Source organism: Ranitomeya imitator, chromosome 3 (genome assembly GCF_032444005.1).
Source record: "Ranitomeya imitator isolate aRanImi1 chromosome 3, aRanImi1.pri, whole genome shotgun sequence".
Classification (NCBI taxonomy): Eukaryota; Metazoa; Chordata; class Amphibia; order Anura; family Dendrobatidae; genus Ranitomeya; species Ranitomeya imitator.
The window spans coordinates 85133958-85158571 of record NC_091284.1 but is presented as its reverse complement, the minus strand read 5'-3'; the positions used below and the strand labels follow the sequence as shown (position 1 = coordinate 85158571).

General features: G+C 43.2%; 1 protein-coding gene across 2 annotated transcripts in view; it reads right to left on the bottom strand.

The window, feature by feature from the left end:
- The window catches only part of MOSPD2 (motile sperm domain containing 2), a 172551-nt gene that overhangs the window by 60979 nt on the left and 86958 nt on the right, over positions 1-24614 (bottom strand). For both annotated transcript variants that reach the window (XM_069761043.1, XM_069761041.1), the window contains exons 10-13: positions 5251-5360; positions 4777-4873; positions 2829-2925; positions 2252-2381 (exon numbers count right to left, since the gene is read on the bottom strand). In XM_069761043.1, the coding sequence (XP_069617144.1) occupies positions 2252-2381; positions 2829-2925; positions 4777-4873; positions 5251-5360 (434 nt within the window). The remainder of the gene's footprint in view (positions 1-2251; positions 2382-2828; positions 2926-4776; positions 4874-5250; positions 5361-24614) is intronic.

Sequence of the window (24614 nt, the reverse complement as noted above, 5' to 3'; positions counted from 1 at the left end):
AATAATACTTCAAAGAGGCTCTGAACTTCGGAACAAGAATTAATTGCCAGAAAACAGAGGGATTTATGTAATGAACAACGTCTCCATTCGGAAACCAATTCGGAGCGAGAACTTAATTAACGACGATTCAGCGGCAAAGTTGGTGCTTCATTAAACTTCAGAAGTCTCCGTGTGTTCCGCAGACGAAACCTTTTGAACCTACAATATTCATAAGATTTAAATGCCAAAGTAATTACAGATAATACCATTTCTTCTATTATTTTCGGCCAAGTACATTTAATGCTTTTAGCCGATGTTATTTCTGACCAATAGCTACGGTTTTAGTAAAATAATGAGATTTCTTATCAAAATGCTACGCCTGTGACCCTATCACGCACAGTTCGGCCCTCCTACACTCCGATGGTTTTCTTCTGGGAAAGAGTTGGTAATGTCTGGTTCTTCAGGCACCTGACCTAGAGGGATTGATTGAGAACGTATAGGTTTCTAACATTCTTCGCTTTGGCCAATTTTTTCCTGTCAATTGGACAATCCATTTATTTTGGATGAAAATGAACAGATATCTTCTAAAAAGTCCACACTGTATTACCAGTGAAGAACTCGCCCTACTGTGAATAAGTCCCAACATTTGCATCGGTTACACGAGAAATTAACTGCTCCACTTTTCATTTTTTTGCACCTGTTAACCGGATAGCAACCAAGCACACTGCTTCTTTAGTTCTAGAACTGACTGGTTGCTTTGGAAGGATGATCCTACTTTTTTTCCCAACTGGTTTTGGACAATCTCCTACAGTGGAGACGTTCCATCCATGCGTCATCGTCTCATAGTCCTAATGGTGGCACCGAGAACTCGGCATTCTTTATGATGCAAAAAGTATATTGGTTTATTGATATGCAATGGGATACGTCATGTTTCGTTCAATCACATAGACATTCATCAGACATCAGATTGCGGAAGGACTAGGTATTCTGTAATGGCAATGCATATAGTGGAAATCCAGCAATGGAGGATAGCGCTGGACAGAGGGATCTACGACAGACATAACACCACAAAATACCTAGTCCACCCCTCCATCTGATGAAGGTCTATACGATTTGCCGAAAATATTTCTGGACTGCATACCAATATGTACTTAATGCATCACACGGAGTGCCCGGATCTCTGTACATTTGTTATATGGGGCAAGACCTGTATTCCTTTGCCTATAGTCCTAATGGTGGCAGCTATTTTATAAGAAAATTGGATAAATCTAAGGCCCCAAAACAACAACGCACAAGTATACAAAGCAAGAATATGGTGACGGCAGGCTTGTTATGGATGCAGTGAGATGTTCCGCAACACTGGAGTTGGCTCCCCATGTACATAAGCCAGATTCTAGGGGGTATTTGGCTAAATGTGATATTCTCAGCTTTTTTTCATGGATTGGGAAAAAAAAATTAGGATGGCGGACTTGTTGTTGATAGGCTGAAATCAATGCAGAGTTGGACCTACCATTGCTTCTCTTCAGAAGAAAAGTCCAATCTATCTTTTCTCTGAATCTCACCATCTTTCCAAACATTTAAATATACACGATGCATAACAAAACATTTTCCACATATTTAAGTCAGAAATATGCCCGGGCACAGGCACTGTGCAGTCATCATCATTATCCTGGATATAAGCTCCTGGCCCCCCGACGTGAAGAACTTCAGTGACACAGTCCATGCAATGGCATCAGATAAGAAACTAAGCTAATGACCTATTTCACAGAACATATTAATCTCCAAGCAATTCTAGGAGGTCACCATGTGATCACAAGAAGTAACTGACGACAAGTTTAGCATCAATTTACAGATATAAAAATAAAAAAATAATGTAATACTACCTGATTTACATATAGTGGAGGACTATCAACAGGATGAATTAAAACCAACAAACCTGGAGTGCTACCTTAATACCGTAACTGCTAATAATTCTGGTTGTTTGCGGTCATCACTAGAAGGAGCACGATGGACATGAAATGACCTCAATAAAAGCTGCAAAATCGTGTCCTCTGGTACACCTTCTAATTTGGTGCATTAACACTGGAGGTATGGTGTATATGGACCAGGTGTTATCATTCTAATGCTCAGTAACATGACTAAAGTAAGCTGAATAAATTAAAACCGCGAGCTTTGCTGCCAAGAACGCGTATTACCGTATCGCAGTGGAGTATAGTTACTGTAGCACATAAATGGCTGCCACCTTGGATGGAGCCATATCGGGGCGCTTTACCTGTGCTCCATGACCTTATTCCTGGGCACTTCCTTCCAAAACTGTGCCAGTTCCTGTGCTCCTGTCCCCGTTGATTGCTCCATCTCAGCGGCCATTACCAAGAAGCGGTCTTGAAGTGATGCTGTGGATGCTGTGTAATGCAAAAGAAAACAACGAGGAAAAAAGTAAGGAGGAAAGCAATTTAGGAAAAAAATGTTTAACAAGTGGAGATTAAGAGGCCAATACATTCTCGATTACACTTGGAGCCAATTCGACCTGAATGTGCGGCACATTTCCTGGGCTGTGTGTCTACCTGCGGAGAAGCCTTTTGTAACTGCAGTGCAATCAATCACTGTCTCGGCTTGTCATCACAAGGTCTTGAGCTTTCCTTATATTATCAAACTTTATGTGATGAGAAACGTCCACCTAAAAGTCTCCTTACAGCTTCTATGGAACATTTCTTAAGTGCAAATGGTTTTTGTGTAAGGAGAGATGGAAATTTGTAATAGAATAATCCTCCCTGAATAAAAAAGACAAATCTCTAAATGTAAACCCCTTACATGTCTTCTAATAGAAGTTACCCCATGGATCACATTACCTGCATGCAAGGAGACCACAATGTCCACCGTCGATCCGGGTTCACAACTGCTGTTGCTTGGCTTGACCCGAAACTTATCAGGGGCTGTGGTCCTGACCTAAAGGCAGAATGTATGGGTACAATTGTCCTAACTTAAACAAACGGAACCTAAATCAATAGTATGGGTATGTGCACACGATGCGGATTTTGGTGCGGAATCCGCAGCGTTTTTACATCTGCTCCAATAGAAAACTGCAGATGTAAATCCGCAGCGGAATCCGCAATAGAAAACGCGATAAATCCGCAGTAAAAACCGCAGCGGTTTTCCCCTGCGGATTTATCAAATCCGCTGCGGAAAAATCCGCATAGGAGCTCTATACGTGTGCACATAGCCTAAAAGTGAAGAAAAGAAACTTTGCAACATATCTTCGTACAGAAAAATGCTGCTTTCTCCAGTTATCAGATTCTTTGCTCCCTGCCTCTTGCAAGCAGCATTTTTCCATTCACGAGTAACACTCAGTGGCCCTCGCAGCTAGTTTATGACCACATCAAAGATCAGCTCTCCTTTGATGTGGTCTGTGGTAATAAATTAGTGCAGAGGAGCTCAGAAAAAGCAGCAGAATCTGTGCAGAAGAGACTGGCTAGCTTCACTGCGAGGTCAGGTAATACCTGCAGCCCATAGAAGTGTATGGAGAGAAGAGGCTTAAGGCAAAGCAGCTAAAGGTAGAAAAATAGGCAAAGAGACACAGGCAGATGCCTCTGCTTCAGCAAGAGTTCTAGTGTTTCGCCCCAGTGCTGGATTCACGGCACAACTCAACTCTGCTGTAAATTGCCCTTCATATTTCAGCTTTTAAGTGTATACAAGAGAAATAGGGGAGAAGAATCTCTTGTATTCTCTATGCGCTTTCTATGGGAAACATTGTAGCGGCTGGCCCTTTCAGCCTAAAGTGACGCTACTGATCTGCTCTGCTATAATATAAAAGATCTAAGAAAAAAAGCTAGGGCCGATTTTCATAACAGAAAGGACAAATAACTATAAAGTACAAGAAAAAAAAGAAAAGAAAAATCACTTAAAAAGCCTTAAAGCACCACTCCAGCGTTTTCTTTAATTGCAGCACTGGAGTGGTGCTACTAATCTTCACTGCACCTAGTATTATACTTCTCTTCATCAAAATCCATTGTAAGTCTATGAGAGCCGGAATGACGCCAGGAAGAGACTCTCATAGACTTACATTGACAGCTGGAGACCGTTACTTCTAACTACCAGTCAGACAGAAGTTGTGGTTACGAGATGGCGGCACGGAACTGGGAAGAGCTGAAGACGGCAGCTGGTAAGTATAAACCTACGGTCAGGGAACTTAGATTAGCGGCACCACTCTGAAAGTTTGCTTTAGACAATATGGACATCTTTGGGGAATTTCTATTTTTTCTTTAATGTATATTTGGTTACATTTTTCTTTCCAATTGGGTTTCTTTAAAAAATGTTGCACAATTTTCCTTCTATCGCCTCTGTGTGACCACGTCTATTTCAGGCTGCAGAATTACTGATCTAAGGATACAGCTGGTTCCGACAGGGAGTTTTGTAACTTTTTTATTAGCCTTTTTCTGAGCTCCTCTACACTGATATATAACCACAGACCACATCAATTGAGAACTGATCTTTGATGTGGTCATAAATTAGCTGAGAGGGCCAGGTGAGGCGACTTTTTTATTCTTATATAATACAATATATATTTTATCATCAACATTAGTGGAGGTGGAAGCCTTTAATTTCCCCACATAGATAACCCCTTCTCTGGTTGACATTGTCTTTTTCACACTCCTTTGCAAAACCACCGATTTTGCCAGGGAAAGTTCTCCCTGTTGGGGATTTCCGTTGGCGCCACTGCAGGACAGATGTAGTATTGCAGGAGGCCGTTCAAAAAGCCCTTTAAATAAAATATCCCATAGATCAGAATGCTTGATTTACCTTAAACGCCACTGTATTTTTGGTGACATTATTAAGGATAATAACACATTTCCTTTCTCCACTTTCCTTGGATCCGAAATGTAATTCCTCTGCGGGACTAAAAGGAACAATTAATTCAAAGTTAACAAAAAAAAAGGTAACTTTTTTAAGGAGAAAAGACAGATGTTGCAAGATAGATTATTACAGAACTTTCCGAAGATTCATTTTGCAAGGACAGAAAATGAAACGTCGTCAACCCTTTGGGGAGTTTTCCTTTAGAAGGAAGCAGATGAAAAAAAAAAAAAAAATCAACAGAAAGACGCGACTTGGTGCGCAAATGAGATAAATCAGCAAAACGTCAGCCGTGGCAAGATACACTTCTGAAGATGGAGCGTAATTGATGTCAGCGCTTTAAAAAAACGCGTTTCTCAATCTTCACAGCCACCAACATTATAAAAGTGAACCTTGGAAGCGAGTTGTGATCTTCTAACATACCTGATGTGCAGAAAAGGCCCTTTAAAAACGGATGACGTCTTCCTGTTCTTTGGCTTGGCATCAGCCTTTTCGCTCTCGTCATGTTTGAAATGATCTTCCGAGCTGTGTAGCTGCAATAGAAAACAATGAGGATGAAATCTGTTGATCTGTCATTTGACTGAAACCCTTTTATCTCCTTGCTCCATTACAGACACCTACAGAAATTGCTTCCTCTGTAGTCCGTGTAATAATAGGATAAAACAAGAACAGCAACTTAAGCAACTCTACAGAACAAGACGTAAATCCAACCTAGGCTTTGCTCCAGCTAAAGGTGCAATAAACTTACGATGGATCCTACAGTACAGTCATAAATGTAAAACAACTTCGGGGGCCATAAAACCAAAACAAACATTTTCTAAATATGTGCACATACGTATGGATTACACATAGGGTTATAAATATCTGATGATGATTATTTAAATGGTCATTGTCCTCTCAGACAACTTGATACTTAAGAATGACAAAGTAAAACCACAACGGCGCCACTAATGCGGCATAATACAATGCTTTCATACACCAAATGCAGTAGTAAGACACACCCGCGTGTGTATATGACCATATCGGTGTACGGTAGGAAGAGTTCAGTCGGAGGATTGGCTGGTGGTTTCCTGACTGAGGAGTGCTCCGGCCAGTTGCGCTCACTCAGCTGAATGTGGTTCTAAACGATAGTTCCAGTAGGCAGTGCCAAGCGTTAGCACTGTCTTGCTACGGTTCAAAACATGGACAAATAATGCAACGCGTTTCGGAAACATGGTTTACGTCCTCAAACCACTTTCAGCTGAGTGAGCGCTACCGGGCAGAGCACTCCTCATTTGGCACACAACCGACCGCTCGTTCCACTGAACTCTTCCTACCATACACCAATAAAATCCACCGGGCATTGGGACAATTGAGCTGAACATGGAGATAGTAGTGTCTGTCCCATTGGGTTTTTGCCTTCCTCTGAATCAACATGTTCGGCTATAGGTTGAACTCAATGGACTTATGTCTACCTTCAACTTAAAAAACTATGAATTGGTAGTAGGCGGCTGTTATTCAGAACTTTATGAATTGTGTAAACTAGATCCCTTGCCAATACTTACCTAATTGAATCTTATCAGTGGTAATACCATTCATATAATATTGTCAATTTGTAATTGTCACATCTGCGCAAATAGTTTTCATACCTATCTTTAAAAATGATGTTGTCAATCCCGTGTTAAATCACTAAGTGCCGGGCACTGGGTGTCTCCATTCTGTCTAAATTGCTGTGTCCGCTGACTGCTGTCAAGTGTAATCTGAATCTAGCAGCAAAAATGCTAAAACGATTACAGGAAGAAGGGTGGGTCTGTCAATTCGTGCTTGCTTTCTTGTCTGTCATACATCTTACAGGCATAGCACAGAGGAGGTGTCACATAGTGGCTTGGGACAGTGGGCATCTACCTGATCCATCAAATTTGGGGGCACCCTAGTCTATCCCGGTCTCCAAGGTTACCCCAGAAGGTGGAGATGCTGGGGACATGTACTTCGTTATGCTCCTGTCTTGAATCTTATGTGTTCCCTCCTGCACCGAGGGTGGTGAGACTGAAGTGAATAGGATTACACTGACCAGACAGACATGGGAAGACAGACAGGGATGAAAGGAAACTACAATTATACAAAAACACTCACAAAACAACTGGGTGGAACGCAGGGGAGGAATAGGTAGAATAAACCAAATAGGAGAGGATAAAGATAAACATGCACACCAATTTCAAACAGAAATCTCTTGAACACTTGCCAAACTTCAAACACTGAATTTTTCCTTCCATACCTAACCAGGAAATAAAACTATCACTGGCAACTCCCAAGTACCAATGGCGAGCATATATAGCAGAGGGAAGTGGCCAACACAGAACAGCTAAGTCAATTCAGGATGAAAAGCTCCAGGAGATCAACTGAACTGATAAACCCTTGGAATGACAGAGCAAGAAAAACCTGCACTGTTTAATAGGATGGTGAAGCAGTTCTAATCAGTACATGATTTTGTGTGACCAGATGCTGCGATCATCTGGCCCGTCTTTATCGTGGTATCCTGATATTAGGACAGGCAAAGTAACTGCAAAGTAGAGTGAGCAATATAATGTAAGAAGTGAATGAAAGGTGTGTACAGCACCTATAGTTCTGCCGTTTTATACTGGCCAGACAGAAGAAAAAAAGGACACCTCCGTTAGCTTCCATCTGGAAATATAGCATATGGGCATTTTTAGCTTGTAGGTCAGAGGCTTTCCTGGCATAAACGCCAAACATAGGATGAAAACCTGATTTGAACAGGGCCTAATACATTAAGGGGACTTGGTTTTGGGTTTGCGCACATTACATTTACAGGAGTTTTTACTCTTCTCAGACTTTATAAAGTTTTGTAGGCAATTAAAAAAAAAGTTATCAGTTTTTTCCTTTTCCGGATTTTCCTGTCTGACAGTATTATTTGGAAAAGATTATAAAAATGCATTTAACATTTTTGACAGGGAGAAAAAAACAAATCTGTTGAGCAGCCTGCTCCTGATGCGATCAGGCATTCATTTGCAAACTGTCACACATTTGCCATTATATTTGCTTGGCAACCTTTAGGTGAAATTTTAGACTTCAGTGAGAAAACTCTGAGAAGGCATCCTGTCCCCATGTAATGTGCTAATGTACCTCTGTGACCTGTGATTCTCTAGGTCACATTTCCTGATCCCATTTACCAGCAGAATGCACACAAGCCACAATGTTAGCTGAGCATTCACAGTGCAGACGAAAATCACATCTGACGGTACTAACACTGAGGAACAGTCGCTCACACACCTACCATGCCACGACTGCCTGCGAGCGCCGTGACTTTGGCCACGCAATTGCCCGAAGTCGCAGCGTTCACACGCCGCTGTGGAATACAAAGTTCTGGGAGGAGAGAGTGCGGCTGGATCAGTGGTCACAGTCACGCCTCAGTGGTCACAGTCACGCCTCAGTGGGCGTGCCATTGTCCAATAAGGCAGGACTAGTCCGCTCTAGTGCTCGCCTTTGTGACTAGTCCAAATCCTTTGGATATGTGGCGAAAGATTGAAAACATGCCCATCACTAAATGCTATATATTTTCCCACACAATGGGGTCGTCTGTAATCAGCCTTAGGCTGCCGTCACACTAGCAGTATTTGGTCAGTATTTTACATCAGTATTTGTAAGCCAAAACCAGGAGTGGAACAATCAGAGGAAAAGTATAATAGAAACATATGCTCCACTTCTGTAATTATCACCCACTCCTGGTTTTGGCTTACAAATACTGATGTAAAATACTGACCATATACTGCTAGTGTGACGGCAGCCTTAAAAGATGCAGCAATACAATTAGTTTATAGGTGGTGAACCAGCTTTACCTTAAAGCACCACTCCAGAGGTTTTTTTCTTATTGCCCCACTGGAGTGGCGCTTTTAAATATAACTCTTGTCTCACACTGGACTGGGGTTACCCCTTAGACCTCAGTCTAGAGCCTCTCACCTAGCCAAATCAGTTCTCATGCTTCGCACGGACGAGGGCCAACAGCCCGAAACACCGTGTCTGCGAATTGAGATATTGATTTGGCTTTTATCCTAAGTCATATTGCACGACTCGTTAAAGGGTTGATTGTGACTTGTAGGATCGCTACTTCCAACAGGTGGCGCTATAGAGTTTAAGTCCTCTTTTTCTCAGAAGAGGCAATTTGAATATAGGGTAGAAGATGGTGATGCGAAACCAGAGCGGTGTTGGAAAAGGTGAAGCCGCTGGCTGGTGAGTATAAAGAAGGATTGCAGGGGGCATATATTTAAAGCACCACTCCAGCGCTGAAAAAAAACAAACGATGAAAGTGGTACTTTAGGTAAAACTAGTGGCTGGGAAATTATTCTCCTTCTCTGTAAGAAAATATATTATTTATTATGTTTTGCTTATACAATGCCATGATATTCCGCAGAACTTTACAGACATGCTGTACCTATTGGGTCTCACAATATAAATTCCCTATCAGCATGAAGTGATAGGGATTTGAAACCAGCGCTGTTAAGCAACAGTAACTTCTGTTACTGTTCTGGACTATTGTAACTCTCTACTAAATCGATCTCCCTTACCAAACTCTCCCCTCTCCAATCTGTCCTGAATGCTGCAGCCAGTATTATATTCCTCACCAATCGTTACACCGATGCCTCTACCTTGTGCCAGTCATTACACTGGTTACCGATCCACTCCAGAATCCAGTAAACTTATTACCTTCACCCACAAAGCGCTCCATGGCTGAGCACCACCCTACATCTCCTCTCTGGTCTCAGCCTACCACCCTACTCGTGCCCTCCGTTCAGCTATTGACCTGAGCTTTACATCCTTAATAATCAGAACCTCCCACTCCCGTCTCCAAGACTTTTCACGTGCTGCGCCGATTCTGGAATGCACTACCCAGGTGCATACGACTAATTCCCAATCCCCATAGTTTTAAGCGTGCCCTAAAAATGCATTTGTTCAGACTGGCCTAGCGCATCAACGCATTAACCTAACTATCCCAGTGTGGCCAATTCAAAATTTTTACCATAACCAGGACCCTTGTATCATCTTCTCACACGCTTTATGCATTTTTGCCCTCTGTGTCTGTACTTTTACACATACTGGTTGGTTACCGGTTCATGCAGCTTTTCATGAACACCCGATATCTTATATTATGGCTGGTCTGAACAACGAAAGCAATTGCTACCATCCACCTCTCGTGTCTCCCCTATTCCTCATAGTTTGTAAGCTTGCGAGCGGGGACATCATTCCTCTTGGTATCTATTGATCTATGTGATTATTGTTATTCTGTAATGTCTATTGTGTGTACAAGTCCCCTCTATAATATAAAGTGCTGCGGAATATGTCGGCGCTATAGAAATAAAATTATTAACAGTACTAAAATTTAGGCAAGCTGTGCAAATATACACGGTGTTCCAAATTATTATGCAAATTGGATTTAAGTGTCAAAGATTTAATTGTTTTTTTTTTTCAAATAAACTCGTGGATGGTATTGTGTCTCAGGGCTCAATGGATCACTGAAATCAATCTTAAACACGTGATAATTAGTTTTTCAGGTGATTCTAATTAAAGGAAAACTACTTAAAAATTATGTTCCACATTATTAAGCAGGCCACAGGTTTAAAGTGATATGGGAACTAAAAAGGATCTCTCTGCTGCTGAAAAGCATTAAATAGTTCAATGCCTTGGACAAGGTATGAAAACATTAGATATTCCACGAAAACTTAAGAGTGGTCATCATACTGTGAAGAGATTTGTGACTGAAACAGAGCACAGACAGAGTTCATGCAGATAAAGGCATAATGAGGAAGGTTTCTGCCAGATAAATTCATGGGATTAAGAGAGCAGCTGCTAAAATACCATTACAAAGCAGCAAACAGTTATTTGAAGCTGCTGGTGCCTCTGGAGTCCCTCGAACCTCAAGGTGTAGGATCCTTCAAAGGCTTGCTGTGGTGCATAAACCTAATATTCAGCCACCCTTAAACAGTGTTCACAAGCAGAAATGGTTAAAGTGGGCCCAGACATACATGAACACTAATTTCCAAATAGTCTTGTTTACTGATGAGTGTCAAGCAACCCTGGATGGTCCAGATGGATGGAGTAGTGGATGGTTGGTGGATGGGCACCATGTCCCAACAAGGCTGCGACATCAGCAAGGAGGTGGAGGAGTCACATTTTGGGACAGAATCACGGGGAAACAGCTGGCGGGGCCCTTTAAGGTTCCTGAAGGTGTGAAAATGACCTCTGCAAAGTATTTAGAGTTTCTGACTGACAACTTTCTTCCATGGTTTAAAAAGCAGAAACATGCCTTCAGGAGCAAAATTATCTTCATGCATGACAATGCACCATCTCATGCTGCAAAGAATACCCCTGAGTCATTCGCTGCTATGGGCATAAAAGGAGATAAACTCATGGTGTGGCCACCATCTTCCCCTGACCTCAACCCTATAGAGAACCTTTGGAGTATCATCCAGCACAAGATCTATGAGGGTGGGAGGCAGTTCACATCAAAACAGCAGCTCTGGGAGGCTATTCTGACTTCATGCAAAGAAATACAAGCAGAAACTCTCCAAAAACTCACAAGTTCAATGGAGGCAAGAATTGTGAAGGTGATATCAAAGAAGGGTTCCTATGTTAACATGTAACTTGGCCTGTTAGGATGTTTTGGCGTTAAATATCTTTCTTGTTCAGTGAATGTGACCTCCTAATGCTGCAAATTCCACAAATGAGCATTTTCAGTTCTTTAAAACATATCAAATGTATAGAAATTCTACTGTGCCTAATAATTTGGAACAGTGCATTTTGAGTTTTTATTTATTTTGGAGATTATACTGTTATCATTGGGAGGTTTCTTCAATAAAATTCGATGTATAATCTAACGGGTGATGAATTTTATTAGACTGTCATTTGCACCGACCATTTAGGAAAATCCGAGAATTATATAATTTGCATAATAATTTGGAACGCAGTGTATATATGATGATTGAAAAAAATAAATACATAAAAGGAATTGGAATCGTGAAGTATTTAACAGAATGTATGAGCCATGGATTAGAGAATCGATTTCCAAAAGTGATAAAGCTATGTTATAGATACTTTCCAACTCTTGGAACAGTTGATGTGTGGGATGCAGTTTTTGTGACTATAAAGTGTAAATACTGTTTACATTTCATTTTGTATATTTTACACCTAGTAGACACACGTAAGCATGCTGCTGAAATCTGAAATCCACAGGGAAGTGTACAGCAGCAGATCTCACACCAGATCGTGCAGGTCTTGGTGTCAATTTCCCTAAAGATTTCAGCAGCATTTATTTTAAGGCAACATTAATTCCAAGGTGCTGTGCATGGAAGAGGATTTACACATACGGTATATAATATATATAGAATGCAAGGACAGTAAATACACTGGGGTGCACTGACACAGTCATTGGACATACTGTAGGACCTTAAAGATTGGCAGCAAAAGTCAAATGCTGGGGGAAGGTGCGCTTAAATGACTGGCCCCGCCATGATGCACCAAACACTTGTACTTGGTTTGAACAGCCATTCTGTGTTGCCAGATTGACCATTAAGTTGTATTTCTGTCCACCCATATTGACCAATTTGGATGAACAGACGATATTCGGCTGCCCTGCTGTAATGAAGAATCCTTAGGACCAGGAGGAGTTGAACGGTTTTTATTTCTACAACGCGTTTCAAAGCAGGACTAGCGCCTTTGTCAAGTGAAAAAAAAACAAAAAAAACCAAACAACTGTATGGTTACTTGTCTTCAAGCCTCTTCGCCTAAAACACTGAACTCAACCCAGTCACAGATACAAGTGTCGCGCTCCAGAAATTGTTATACAAACATTTATTAGGGTCAAGTAGTTACAGATTAAAAAAAGAAAAAGAAAAACCTACAACACAAGAGGAGAGTCAAATCTGAAATGGTTTTATTTGATGCACAAGTTGGACACATAACAATAAGATAATTCCAGCGTAATAATCAATTAAGTAATAATTAAGAGAAAATTAACCTCAGGCCATTGGCACTTGGATAGATAACATTCTGAACTTTCAGGTTTCTTCTTAAAATCTAAACAGTCTTCTTACTGTGCCATATAAGTCACTAGTGATGGAGGCGTCAAGTCATGAACGGCCATCGGAAAACTAGTGTCCTGGTCAAAGAGCTATTGATTATCGGGAGATCACATCAGCTTGGATCTCGACTTGGAAAAGCCAGAAGCTTAAACGAGTCGGACACTTTAATAGCCTTTAGGTTTTAAAACTGTGCCCCATTTTCTTTATTGGTGAAGCCACAAATGCACACAGAGGCCCCGATTTTCTCACCAGTCTAAACAAGGTTTTGGAGTCAGACCCTCCTGATTCAGTAAGAGGCGCAAGTACCTTACTGTATAAGGAGTGTCTTACGAGTGGCTCACCACAAATCGCACTCCTGTCCCTGACTGGAGTAATATTCCTAATGTAGGGAACGCCCCAGCTCTTCATGAATTAGGCAAACACATGCCTATATCATACCCCCGCATACTCCCAACTTAGCAGAGCTACGAAAAACCGAAAATGTCAAAAGTCACAGATTTTTTGCGCAACGCTGACAATTCTGATGAAATTTTTTTAGATGAATGGGGGCCAGAGATTGTTTTTGTGGAAAATTTTCTAGTGAAAACTAGCTCAGGAAATACTCCTCCTTTGGGGAGACTTGAATTTTTTTTTTGTTTGAAGAGTTTTCTGAATACATTTTTGCAGGCTTTTGATTGGACGGTGCTAACTTGGAGCAAATCTGATCGGGAGCTAGTTCAAAGAAGTGACATGAACTTTCTTTTGTCCCAACAAATAGATATTTTTTTCAAAACTTGAAGCAGAAGGCTCAAAAATGCTCAAAAGGCTGAACGCATGAACAGCAAAAAGAGATTTGACAACAGAGATGTATATGAATTTTTTCAAACATTTTTTAAACTGATTTTCAGGCATTTTCTGAAGCAGACTTGCTCCAAAAAACTACTTAAAAAAATTCAGTGTGCACATACCCAAGGTTGTGCTTTATTGCCCGAGTCAAACGGTCTTATTAAAATCAGCAGCATTTTTAAATCACATAGTCTTCATTCAGATGTCTGTTTTTGTTCATGTACACAAAAAAAAAAATGGTTCGAGTATCATCAGTATTAGAACAGTGTTCGCTTTTACCATCAGTGTTTTGCTTTGAGTTTTGTTAGTGTTTGGTTAGTGGCGGTTTTTACCATTGGTGGTTTGGTGGGAGTTTCATCAGTATTTGCTCAGTGGCTGTTTTTACTATCAGTGTTTTGGATCGTCAGTTTCGTCAGTGTTTTGTCAGTGACCGTTTTTACCATCAGTGTTTTGCTCTGAGTTTTGTTAGTGTTTGGTTAGTGCCTGTTTTTACCATCAGTGTCCTTTTTTACTATCAGTGTTTTGATCGTAGATTCAACAGTATTTGGTCAGTGCCCGTTTTTGCCATAAGTGTCCGTTTTTACCATCAGTGTTTTGCTCTGAGTTTTGTTAGTGTTTGGTTAGTGCCTGTTTTTACCATCAGTGTCCGTTTTTACTATCAGTGTTTTGATCGTAGATTCAACAGTATTTGGTCAGTGCCCGTTTTTGCCATAAGTGTCCGTTTTTATCATCAGTGTTTTGGATCTGAGCTTCATCGGTATTTGGTCAGTGACCGTTTTTACCATCAGTGCTTTGATCTGAGTTTTGTTAGTGCCTGTTTTTACCATCAGTGTCCGTTTTTACTATCAGTGTTTTGATCGTAGAGTCAACAGTATTTGGTCAGTGCCCGTTTTTGCCATAAGTGTCCGTTTTTATCATCAGTGTTTTGGATCTGAGCTTCATCGGTATTTGGTCAGTGACCGTTTTTACCATCAGTGTTTTGATCTGAGTTTTGTTAGTGTTTGGTTAGTGCCTGTTTTTACCATCAGTGTCCGTTTTTACTATCAGTGTTTTGATCGTAGATTCAACAGTATTTGGTCAGTGCCCGTTTTTGCCATAAGTGTCTGTTTTTACCATCAGTGTTTTGGATCTGATTGTCATCAGTATTTGGTTAGTTGTCAGTTTTTACCATCAGAGTTTCATAAGTGATTTTCACATATAAAAAAAAATAAGCGACAAAGCTTCTCTTATCTATTGCAATGTTAATGACGGACAGCACACAGTGTACACACTGATGCCATCCATGTTCTGTCCATGATTTTCTCGGACCCATACACTTGTATTGGTACTTTTCATCCTTGATGGCAATAAAAACCATGTCCATGACTGATTTTTGCATGGACACACAGTCTGCAAAAAACATGGACATGTGAACAGCCTCATATACTATAATGGATATGGAAAAATCACGGCTTGAACATTTATGTGAAAAACGGACGTCTGAATGAAGCCTTTGTAGGAGCTATCGAGCAGAGGCGTCCATTCATCTTAGATGAACTTAACCTAAAGCTCTCTCTCCTGTCTCTTCTTGATGCATCCCTTTACGGAAATCTTTGTTTGGCCGAGCATGCCTTTGTTTTCAATGCAAAAAGGAAAATAAGCAGCGGTCAGAAACTTGGGTGGTGGCGGCCTGTTCCCAGGGTGGATACTAATGGATTCAATATTGAAATTTAACATGGCTGTGTGAAGACAGGGGCATGAATACACATTAGGCGGTCAGTCAATTTAGCCGATGTCAATCTAATGTGTATGGAGGGCATAGTCAAAATACTGCACCTACAGAAGACTATGGGACAGTACTGTACCCCCTTTGCCTCTAATTTCATGCAGACTTTCTAATTTATTCTCCTTTAATTTGAAAAAAAAAAATGGAAAAAAAAAAAAAAATCAACTTTGCAATACTATAATTTCGGAAGCATCTACAGAATCACCTGCACCAATAATCTGGTGATGAAAACTGATTAAATTATTTAAGCTGTGATTTGAAAGTCGCTCTCAATCCTTGCACCTGCAAAAATAAAAAGAAATAAAACTGTAATTACAGATAGGGAACAAGTTCTGACGGTTACCACCATCTACTATCATCCACCATATGGCTGTACATTAATAGTGAGGATCAGTACAATACAGACTTCCAGATGTAGTATCATCCTCTATAATACAATCTGGAGGGATAATGAGCACTAGAAAGGAATAAACAATTGCTCTCTAGTTCTCCACTGCTGTCAATGAGCCATTAATTATGATTGACAGCAGCGGTTCAACAATTCAGAGGCAGTGTTATGAATTTTGGGGCAGTCGGAAAGAGTCTAAGTAAGGCTAGAAAGCACTTTACAGGGGATTAGGAGCCCTCAATGTCTAAGCTGCAAAAAAGATGCAGCAATTGTTACTGGGGACTCCGAAGTAAACCGATCATGTAGAAAAATGCAATTTAAGACATGAGTAAGCATGACACATTATATTTCCAAAAGCCACATCACAAGCCACAAAATGCAATTAAACCTCTTGAAAGATCACTTGGCTGAAATAAGGCCTTTAAACAAGATGGCCAAGGCCAGATGAGCTGTCATGTTACCCTAGAGAATTCTGCTCTTGGCACAATGGTTATTGTTCTCTAATAGGCAGCATCCATGGGAGGAAGAGACGGCCAATGTGTAGATTACAACCAAGATTCATACCACACTGTCGACAGAGACAATTCATGTGATTGTATTAAAAAATGCCTGTACTGACCATTAATGGAGTCGGTCACCCCCAAATCTAAAATTGTGTCATTAATACAATCATACAGCCCCTAAAAAGATATTGTAAATGAGGGGACCTTGGTGTTCTCTTGGCGAGGCCGAGGGCTCGGGGAGCTGACAGACGCTTCTCCGTAGCGTGACTGATAGCGCTCACTTTGGAGCGCTGTCGGAATTTAATCCTCAGCTCTGCGCGCACTGACACTGCAGGTGAAAAGCGCGCACACAGTGTCACCGCGGGAACACGCTCATCCCACTCTCCTGTCTGCACCGGCCGTATGCAGCACACATGATCACACAGCAGCAAGTGGCCGATGCGGACAGGAGAGACGGCTCCAACACTGTGTGTGCACTCGGTTCCTGCAGTGTTAGTGTGACAATGTTCTTAGCTCCCTCACCTGCCCGCTACAGTAAGCTCATGTGTGCAGCGAGCAGCCGCTGCAGACAGGAGAGAGGGATAGCAGTGCGTTTGTAGTGACATTGTGTGTGCCATCATGCCATGGAGACTTGTGGCCGATGATGAGAGGGCAGAACGGCACAGTAAGCCCTTGGCCACACCAAGGAGCCCTCATTTACATATGTAATAATTGTAGAAGTGGTTTAATTAGAGTTTTGGGGTTGACATTGACAGACTACCTCAAACTAACAGTATCATATACGTCAAGTGTGCTTTTAGTTTGGATCATGAGACCCACAGTTGCATATAAAGCAAAATTCCTATGTACTGTGTTTTTTCTGCTGCTTTTTTTGGACAGAAAATCTTTTGTATTTAACAGTTAAAGGAGCTGTTTCGCTTCAGATAATGATCGGCCCACTGTGCAGTTAAAACATAACAAACCTGGCTGTACTCACTGTCCTGGGTCCAGTGGCGAGCCTCCACCCCCGCTTCTAGTGTCTGACATTGGCTGCAGGGCTGAAGTCATATTAACAACATGGTGGCAGATAGCGAGCGGCAGCCGATTATCAGCGAGCGGCAGCCGATTATCAGTGAGCGGCAGCCGATTATCAGCGAGCTTCAGCCAATTACCAGCGAGTGGCAGCCGATTATCAGCGAGCTTCAGCCGATTACCAGCGAGCGGCAGCCGATTATCAGAGGGGCAGCCGATTATCAGCGAGGGGCAGCCGATTATCAGCGAGCGGCAGCCGATTATCAGCGAGCGGCAGCCGATTATCAGCGAGCGGCAGCCGATTATCAGCGAGCGGCAGCCGATTATCAGCGAGCGGCAGCCGATTATCAGCGAGCGGCAGCCGATTACCAGTGAGCGGCAGCCGATTATCAGCGAGGGGCAGCCGATTATCAGCGAGGGGCAGCCGATTATCAGCGAGGGGCAGCCGATTATCAGCGAGCTTCAGCCGATTATCAGCGAGAGGCAGCCTGTTATCACGAGCATCAGCCAATTATCAGCGAGCTTCAGCCGATTATCAGTGAGGGGCAGCCGATTACCAGCGAGCTTCAGCCGATTATCAGCGAGGGGCAGCCAATTACCAGCAAGCTTCAGCCGATTATCAGCGAGCTTCAGCCGATTATCAGCGAGCGGCAGCCGATTATCAGCGAGCGGCAGCCGATTATCAGCGAGCGGCAGCCGATTATCAGCGAGCGGCAGCCGATTACCAGTGAGCGGCAGCCGATTACCAGTGAGCCGCAGCTGATTATCAGCGAGCTTCAGCCGATTATCAGCAAGCAGCAGCCGATTATCACAGAGGGGCAGCTGATTATCAGTGAGCGCAGCGACAGTGAAGACAGAACGTCCCATTGGTGCCACAGACAACATCAGACACCAACAGCAGTAGTGGAGGTTTATGTTATAAAAACACCGGATTACGTACCGGTAATGCTCTTTTATAGAGCCACGACAGCACCCACTGAGAGAGGGGATCCGCCCCTAGGAACAGGAAACCCTACGGAGAGATAAAAGGGGCGGTCCCCCTCGCTCCCACAGTTTGGGTTACAGAGATTGCGAGGAACCGCCCACCAGTTTTAGTAGACAATTCTTTATCATGATTCATTATAATTTAACTATGTATAAGTACAAGAATCCACCACCCTTAACAGTGCTCATATGTACACTAATATATGTAAATGGGAGGGAAGTGAAGGGGTGCTGTCGTGGCTCTATAAAAGAGCATTACCGGTACGTAATCCGGTGTTTTCTCTTCGCCACGACAGCACCCACTGAGAGACTTTCAGAGATAGTTATTTGGGGGGGATTATCGTATTAAGGACTGATCTACCGAAACACAAGTCAGTGGAGGCAGATAGATCTAATCTATAGTGACTATAGAAGGTAGAAGGAGAAGACCAGGTTGCGGCCTTACATATGAGTTCTATAGGAACCTCCGCTCGTTCAGCCCAGGATGATGCTATCGCCCGGGTGGAATGTGCCTTCACAGTCTCAGGTGGATTCTCCCCTTTAGATGAATAGGCCAGGTATATCGCCTCCCGAATCCATCGGGATAGTGTGCCTTTTGTAACACCAGATCCTTTCCTTTGACCCTGGAAGGAAACAAAGAGAGCCCTGCTCTTCCTCCAGGCGCTAGTCCTATCCAGATAAGTTATTATAGCCCTTCTCACATCTAAAGTATGGTACTTCTCTTCCTCCTGGTCTGTAGGATTATTATAGAAAGAAGGAAGAAGGATCTCTTGAGATCTATGGAATTTTGTACATATTTTAGGTAGGTAGGAAGGGTCTGTTTTCAGGACAATTCTATCAGGAAATATTGACATAAAGGGAGGATCTACTGATAGCGCCTGTATGTCACCTACTCTTCTTGCCGATACTAACGCGACAAGAAGAACGGTCTTAAGTGAAATATATTTAATGTGAGCCAAGTCTAGAGGCTCAAATGGATGACCTGTTAAGGCTTCCAGGACCAAATTAATATCCCAAGGAGGCATCTGCGGAATCTGAACTAGCTCTGATCTCTGGCAAGATGAAATAAATCTAGCTATCCATCTATTACCCGCAACATTGTGACTATACAAGGCCCCTAGAGCAGAAACTTGTACTTTCCGAGTATTAACTGAAAGGCCTAGGTCACGTCCTTTTTGAAGAAATTCTAGAATAGTGGAGACGGGAATTTCACTAGATAACGCCGATGGATAGAGATTTAGAAATTTCTTCCACACTCTCACATATATGTCAGTAGTGGATCTTTTTCTACTTGTTAACAAGGTATTAATTACACTATCGGAGAAGCCTCTTAGTTTTAACAGCTGCCTCTCAAATTCCAGGCTGTCAACCTTAGTCCCTTCACATGAGGGTGGTTGAAGGGCCCCTGGGAAAGAAGATCCTGATCCTCCGGGAGGATCCACGGATCCGAGATGGACATGGCTCTGGGCAGGGAAAACCATGGTCTTTTTGGCCAAAATGGGGCAATCAGGATTATATTTGCCCGGTCCTCCCTTATCTTCCTGATTACTGTTGGTAGAAGAATCAGAGGAGGAAAAGCGTATGCTTTCTGAAATGTCCAAGGAGTCTGAAGGGCATCGAGAATGTCGGGATTGTCGGCCCGGAACATTGAAGCAAATCTTTTTAGTTGTCGGTTTTGTCTTGTGGCGAAGAGATCTATCTCGGGTGTACCCCATTTCATAGTTATCATTTTGAAAATTTGATGATTTAGGACCCACTCTCCTTGGTGGAGGGTATGACGACTGAGGAAGTCTGCTCTTGAGTTGTCCACTCCTCTGACATGCAGCGCTGACAGGGACAGAAGATGTTCTTCGGCTATGGTTAGAATGTCTTCGGTTATAGACATGAGCGTTCCTGATCTTGTTCCTCCTTGATGATTGATATAGGCGACTGATGTCATGTTGTCGGACAGAATTCTGGTATGTGTCCCGTGTAGCTGCGGAAGGAATTCACATAGAGCATGATAGATAGCTTTTAGCTCTCTTATATTAGAAGAGTCGTCTGACTCCGTGACTGACCATAATCCTTGGACTAAATGATCTTTTAAATGTGCGCCCCAGCCAGTAGGACTGGCATCAGTATATATTATATTTGAGGGTTTAACTACCCAGGGGACTCCACTGACCAGGTTTTTTGGATCTAGCCACCATATCAGAGATTGGATTACTTTATTAGAAAGGGAAATTTTAATATTTAAATGACCATGAGATTTTTCTTCTTCATGTAAAATTGCATACTGTAAATGCCTCGAGTGAAATTGGGCCCATGGAACCGCTGGAATACATGACGTGAAGGAGCCAAGAAGGGACATGCCTTCTCTCAAAGAAATTAGGGGTTTATCTATTACCGACTGAACTTTATTCCTAACCGTTATCTGTTTATTTTCCGGAAGGAAACATTTCTGGCTTGTAGAATCTAATATAATCCCCAGGAAAATTTGCCGAGTTGTTAGGATATGTCTAGATTTTTCCCAGTTTATTATCCAACCCAATCTTTGCAGAGATGCTATCATATCACACAACCGTTGTTGACATTGCGAAGGAGAATTTCCTACTACTAAGATGTCATCTAAGTAGGGAATTACGAGAGTGTCTTCTAGTCTTAGATATGACATTACCTCCGCCATTAGTTTAGTGAATACTCTTGGGGCTATAGATAGCCCAAAAGGCATTGCAGTATACTGAAAGTGTCGGACACACCCATTCAATACAATCGCTACCCGTAGATATTGTTGATGCTCTGCATAAATAGGTAGATGGTAATACGCATCTTTAAGGTCGAGAACTGTCATAAAGCAATAGTGAAACAGGAGTTTAATGGTGGACCGGATAGATTCCATCTTAAAGGTTTGATTTTCTAGGTAGATGTTTAATTTTTTAAGATTAATAATAGTTCTGAATGTTCCATCTGGTTTTGGAATCAAAAATAACGGGGAATAGAATCCCTTTCCCTCCTGTAGGAATGGAACCTCCACCAAGACTCCCTTAGCTAGGAGATTAATTACCTCCTGCTCCAATGCCTCTTGTTGTAACTGAGACTTTAATGAAGTCAATAGAAATGAGTCCGGAGGGACTCGGGAACATTTTAATTGTAACCCAGAGGCAATAAGGTTATTTGCCCAAATATTTGCTGTTATGGCCCGCCATTCATTAGCGAAGGAGGACAATCTGCCTCCCACAGGTAGATCTGTCCTAACGGGGTTTTTCTTCAAACTTGAAAGGGCGCTTCCCAAAGAACGCACCCTTTTGTTTTGTGTCTCTTGTGGCCCAGCGATCCTGGTTCTAAAACTCCTTCCTTTTATTAAATGCGGGCTTTCGGAACGCTCTCCTATAAAATGGAACGTAATTATTACTATTTGGAAAGCCTTTCTTCCTTTCCCCTGCTTTAGTTAAGATCTCATCCAGTTTGGTACCAAACAGGTACTCACCCTGACATGGGAGGCTGCATAACTTAGACTTGGTCTGAGGGTCACCTTTCCAGCCCTTAAGCCATAGGGCCCTACGTGCTGCATTGGTTAATCCTGCCGACTTGGCTGCCAGGCGTATAGAGTCGGCAGATGAGTCCGCTAGAAAGGCTGTGGCACCTCTAATTAGGGGTATAGAGGACAATAATTTCTCTCGAGAGAGACCCCCTTTCAGCCCTTCTTCCAAGTCACTCAGCCAAACAAGCATGGATCTTGCGGTGCATGTGGCTGAGATTGCCGGTTTAAAAGCCCCTGCAGAAGTCTCCCATGCTCTTTTAAGGAGCGAATCGGCTTTGCGATCTAGAGGATCTTGTAACGAGCCTGAATCCTCTACAGGCAGTAAGGATTTCTTTGATGTAGACGCCACAGCTGCGTCTACTTTTGGGGCTTTTGACCATCTCTTTGAGGATGGTGGTAACCCCCTCTGCCCCTGGCTTTCCCACTCTTTTTTGATCAAACTTTTTACTGCCGTTATTACCGGAAAAGAGGGTCTCTTCTTTTCGGATAGGCCAGCAAACATAATGTCTTGCTGTGTTTTAGGGACTTTAAGATCTTCTATGCCCATGGTATTGCAAACTGATCTCACCAGATTGTCAATGCTATCTGTGGGGAAGCACGTATCCTGATCCTCATCTGAGGATATCTCCTGCTGCGATCTATCTGAGTTTGCTTCCACTAACTCAGACGGCTGATCGGATACAGGTGAAACGTATCCTCTTTTCTCCTTAATACGTTGATCTCTGTCAACGCTTTGTAGGGCTCGTAATTCTTCCCTAATCATGGCCCTTATATCCTCTGATTTAATTGAGGCTTCCTCACGTAACGTTGATTTTATACATGAATCACATAGCCTTTTAGTGTAACTATCCGGAAGGGGCTGGATACATAACGCACACTGCTTGTGTTTCGCTTTTTCCTTCCTTTTTGCCTATTATAAAGGGAGAGGGACAATAATCAGACTAGTGGGGTAGATGCACACTCACCCAGAAGCTGACCGATCAGGCACCGGCTGAGGAGGAGACACAGATGCAGGTGGCTTCCTTTTGGACGATCCGCTCTGCCTAGAGCGGCTGCTGCTGCTGGCATGGCTGCGAGGGGTGACGGTGGTAACCTCTAGAGAAGGTACCGCAGGCTCTCTTGCAGAATCCATTCTGGACGCCGGGATGCAGCGCCGGCGTCCTTTTCACATGGGGGCCACCTAGTTCTTCCTGTTGAACCCGGAAGTGCTAACCACTTCCGGGTCGCGGCCATATTGGATACTCCGGCGCTGTTACCGGCTTCAGCGCCGGCGTCGTCTCACTCCTCCGCACCCCGGAAGCTTACCAGCACTTCCGGGGGCATGCACTGGGCTCCACACCGCACAGGCGTCCGCCGAGGACGGCGCGACGCTACCACCTGGTGCTTGCCCCGCAGACCGCCGGACATCTGCCGCGAACCGGCCCCCACGACCCGGTCTCGCGACGTCTGCCAGCATAGGGGGGAAAACTGAATCAGCACCCCCGACGCTGCATCCAGTCCTGGAGCCCTTGCCGTCCTCACAGGTAAACTGCGCAAGCGGCGTCCAGGCTGGGAATCCTCTTCTCCGTGGATCTTCCCGTAGGAACAGGAAACCAAACTGTGGGAGCGAGGGGGACCGCCCCTTTTATCTCTCCGTAGGGTTTCCTGTTCCTAGGGGCGGATCCCCTCTCTCAGTGGGTGCTGTCGTGGCGAAGAGAAAAACTGCACCCCGGACGGATTATGTGAAAGGAGACAACCCTTTACTCAGAACAGTCACTACACAGCAACCCTTTACCATGACACGAGGGGGACTTATAAGACTGTCTAAAAGAAAAAAAGGTCTTTCTTCACATGAGCGTGTTCCATGGTCCGTAAACAGAACGCCATGCCCAGTCCGGAGCCGGGTCTACTTACCCCAACTTGCAGTTGTATATGCAGATTCTCAGTTTGCAGACAGTGTTTTGGGGTATTGCCCCTCATCAGTACAAAGTATGAGATATTTGCAATGACGAGGGGCAATACTCGAAAACACAGTGTCTGCAAACTGAGATTCTGGTTTGGCTTTTATCCTAAGTAATGTGACAAGGCTCAGTAAAGGAGTTGATATTGACTGTTAGGATTGCTACTTCCAGTAGGTGGCTCTAGAGCTCTAGTCCTCTTCCTCTCTGAAGAGACAATTTACATATTCAATTTCCCAGAGGAGCATGCATGGCTTAAAGGTCTCCTCACTCTGACATGCCAGGCCTGGGTTGTCACTTTCACCAAGAGACATGTTACCCCTTAGATCCTAAATTTTACTAATAAACCAATTTGCAATGGGGGTTGAATAATTTTGACTGTATCTGTTTCCTACCAGAATAGAATAAGGCTGGGTTCACATTGCGTTAACAGCAGCCCGTTCAACACATACGTGAACGGGCTGCTATTAACGCAAGTGCCGGTATTGGCACCGCGCTAGCGCAGACTGCTAGCTCTATCTGCGCTAGCGGTGACGGACCCGGAAACGCTGCAGCCCGCGTCTCGGGGTCCGTCACTCAATGACGGCACATCGCTAGCGCACGCCCATTGTGGGCGTGTGCTAGCGATGCGTCCGACATTGGAGTTAATGGCGGCGTTACCGGACCACGTTACCACCGCGTTATGCCACGGTGTAACGCAGTCCGTCTAACGGACGCCATTAACGCAGTGTGAACCTAGCCTAATTCCTTCCCTGTCCTTCTTCTGTAGCTAAGGCCAGGTTCAC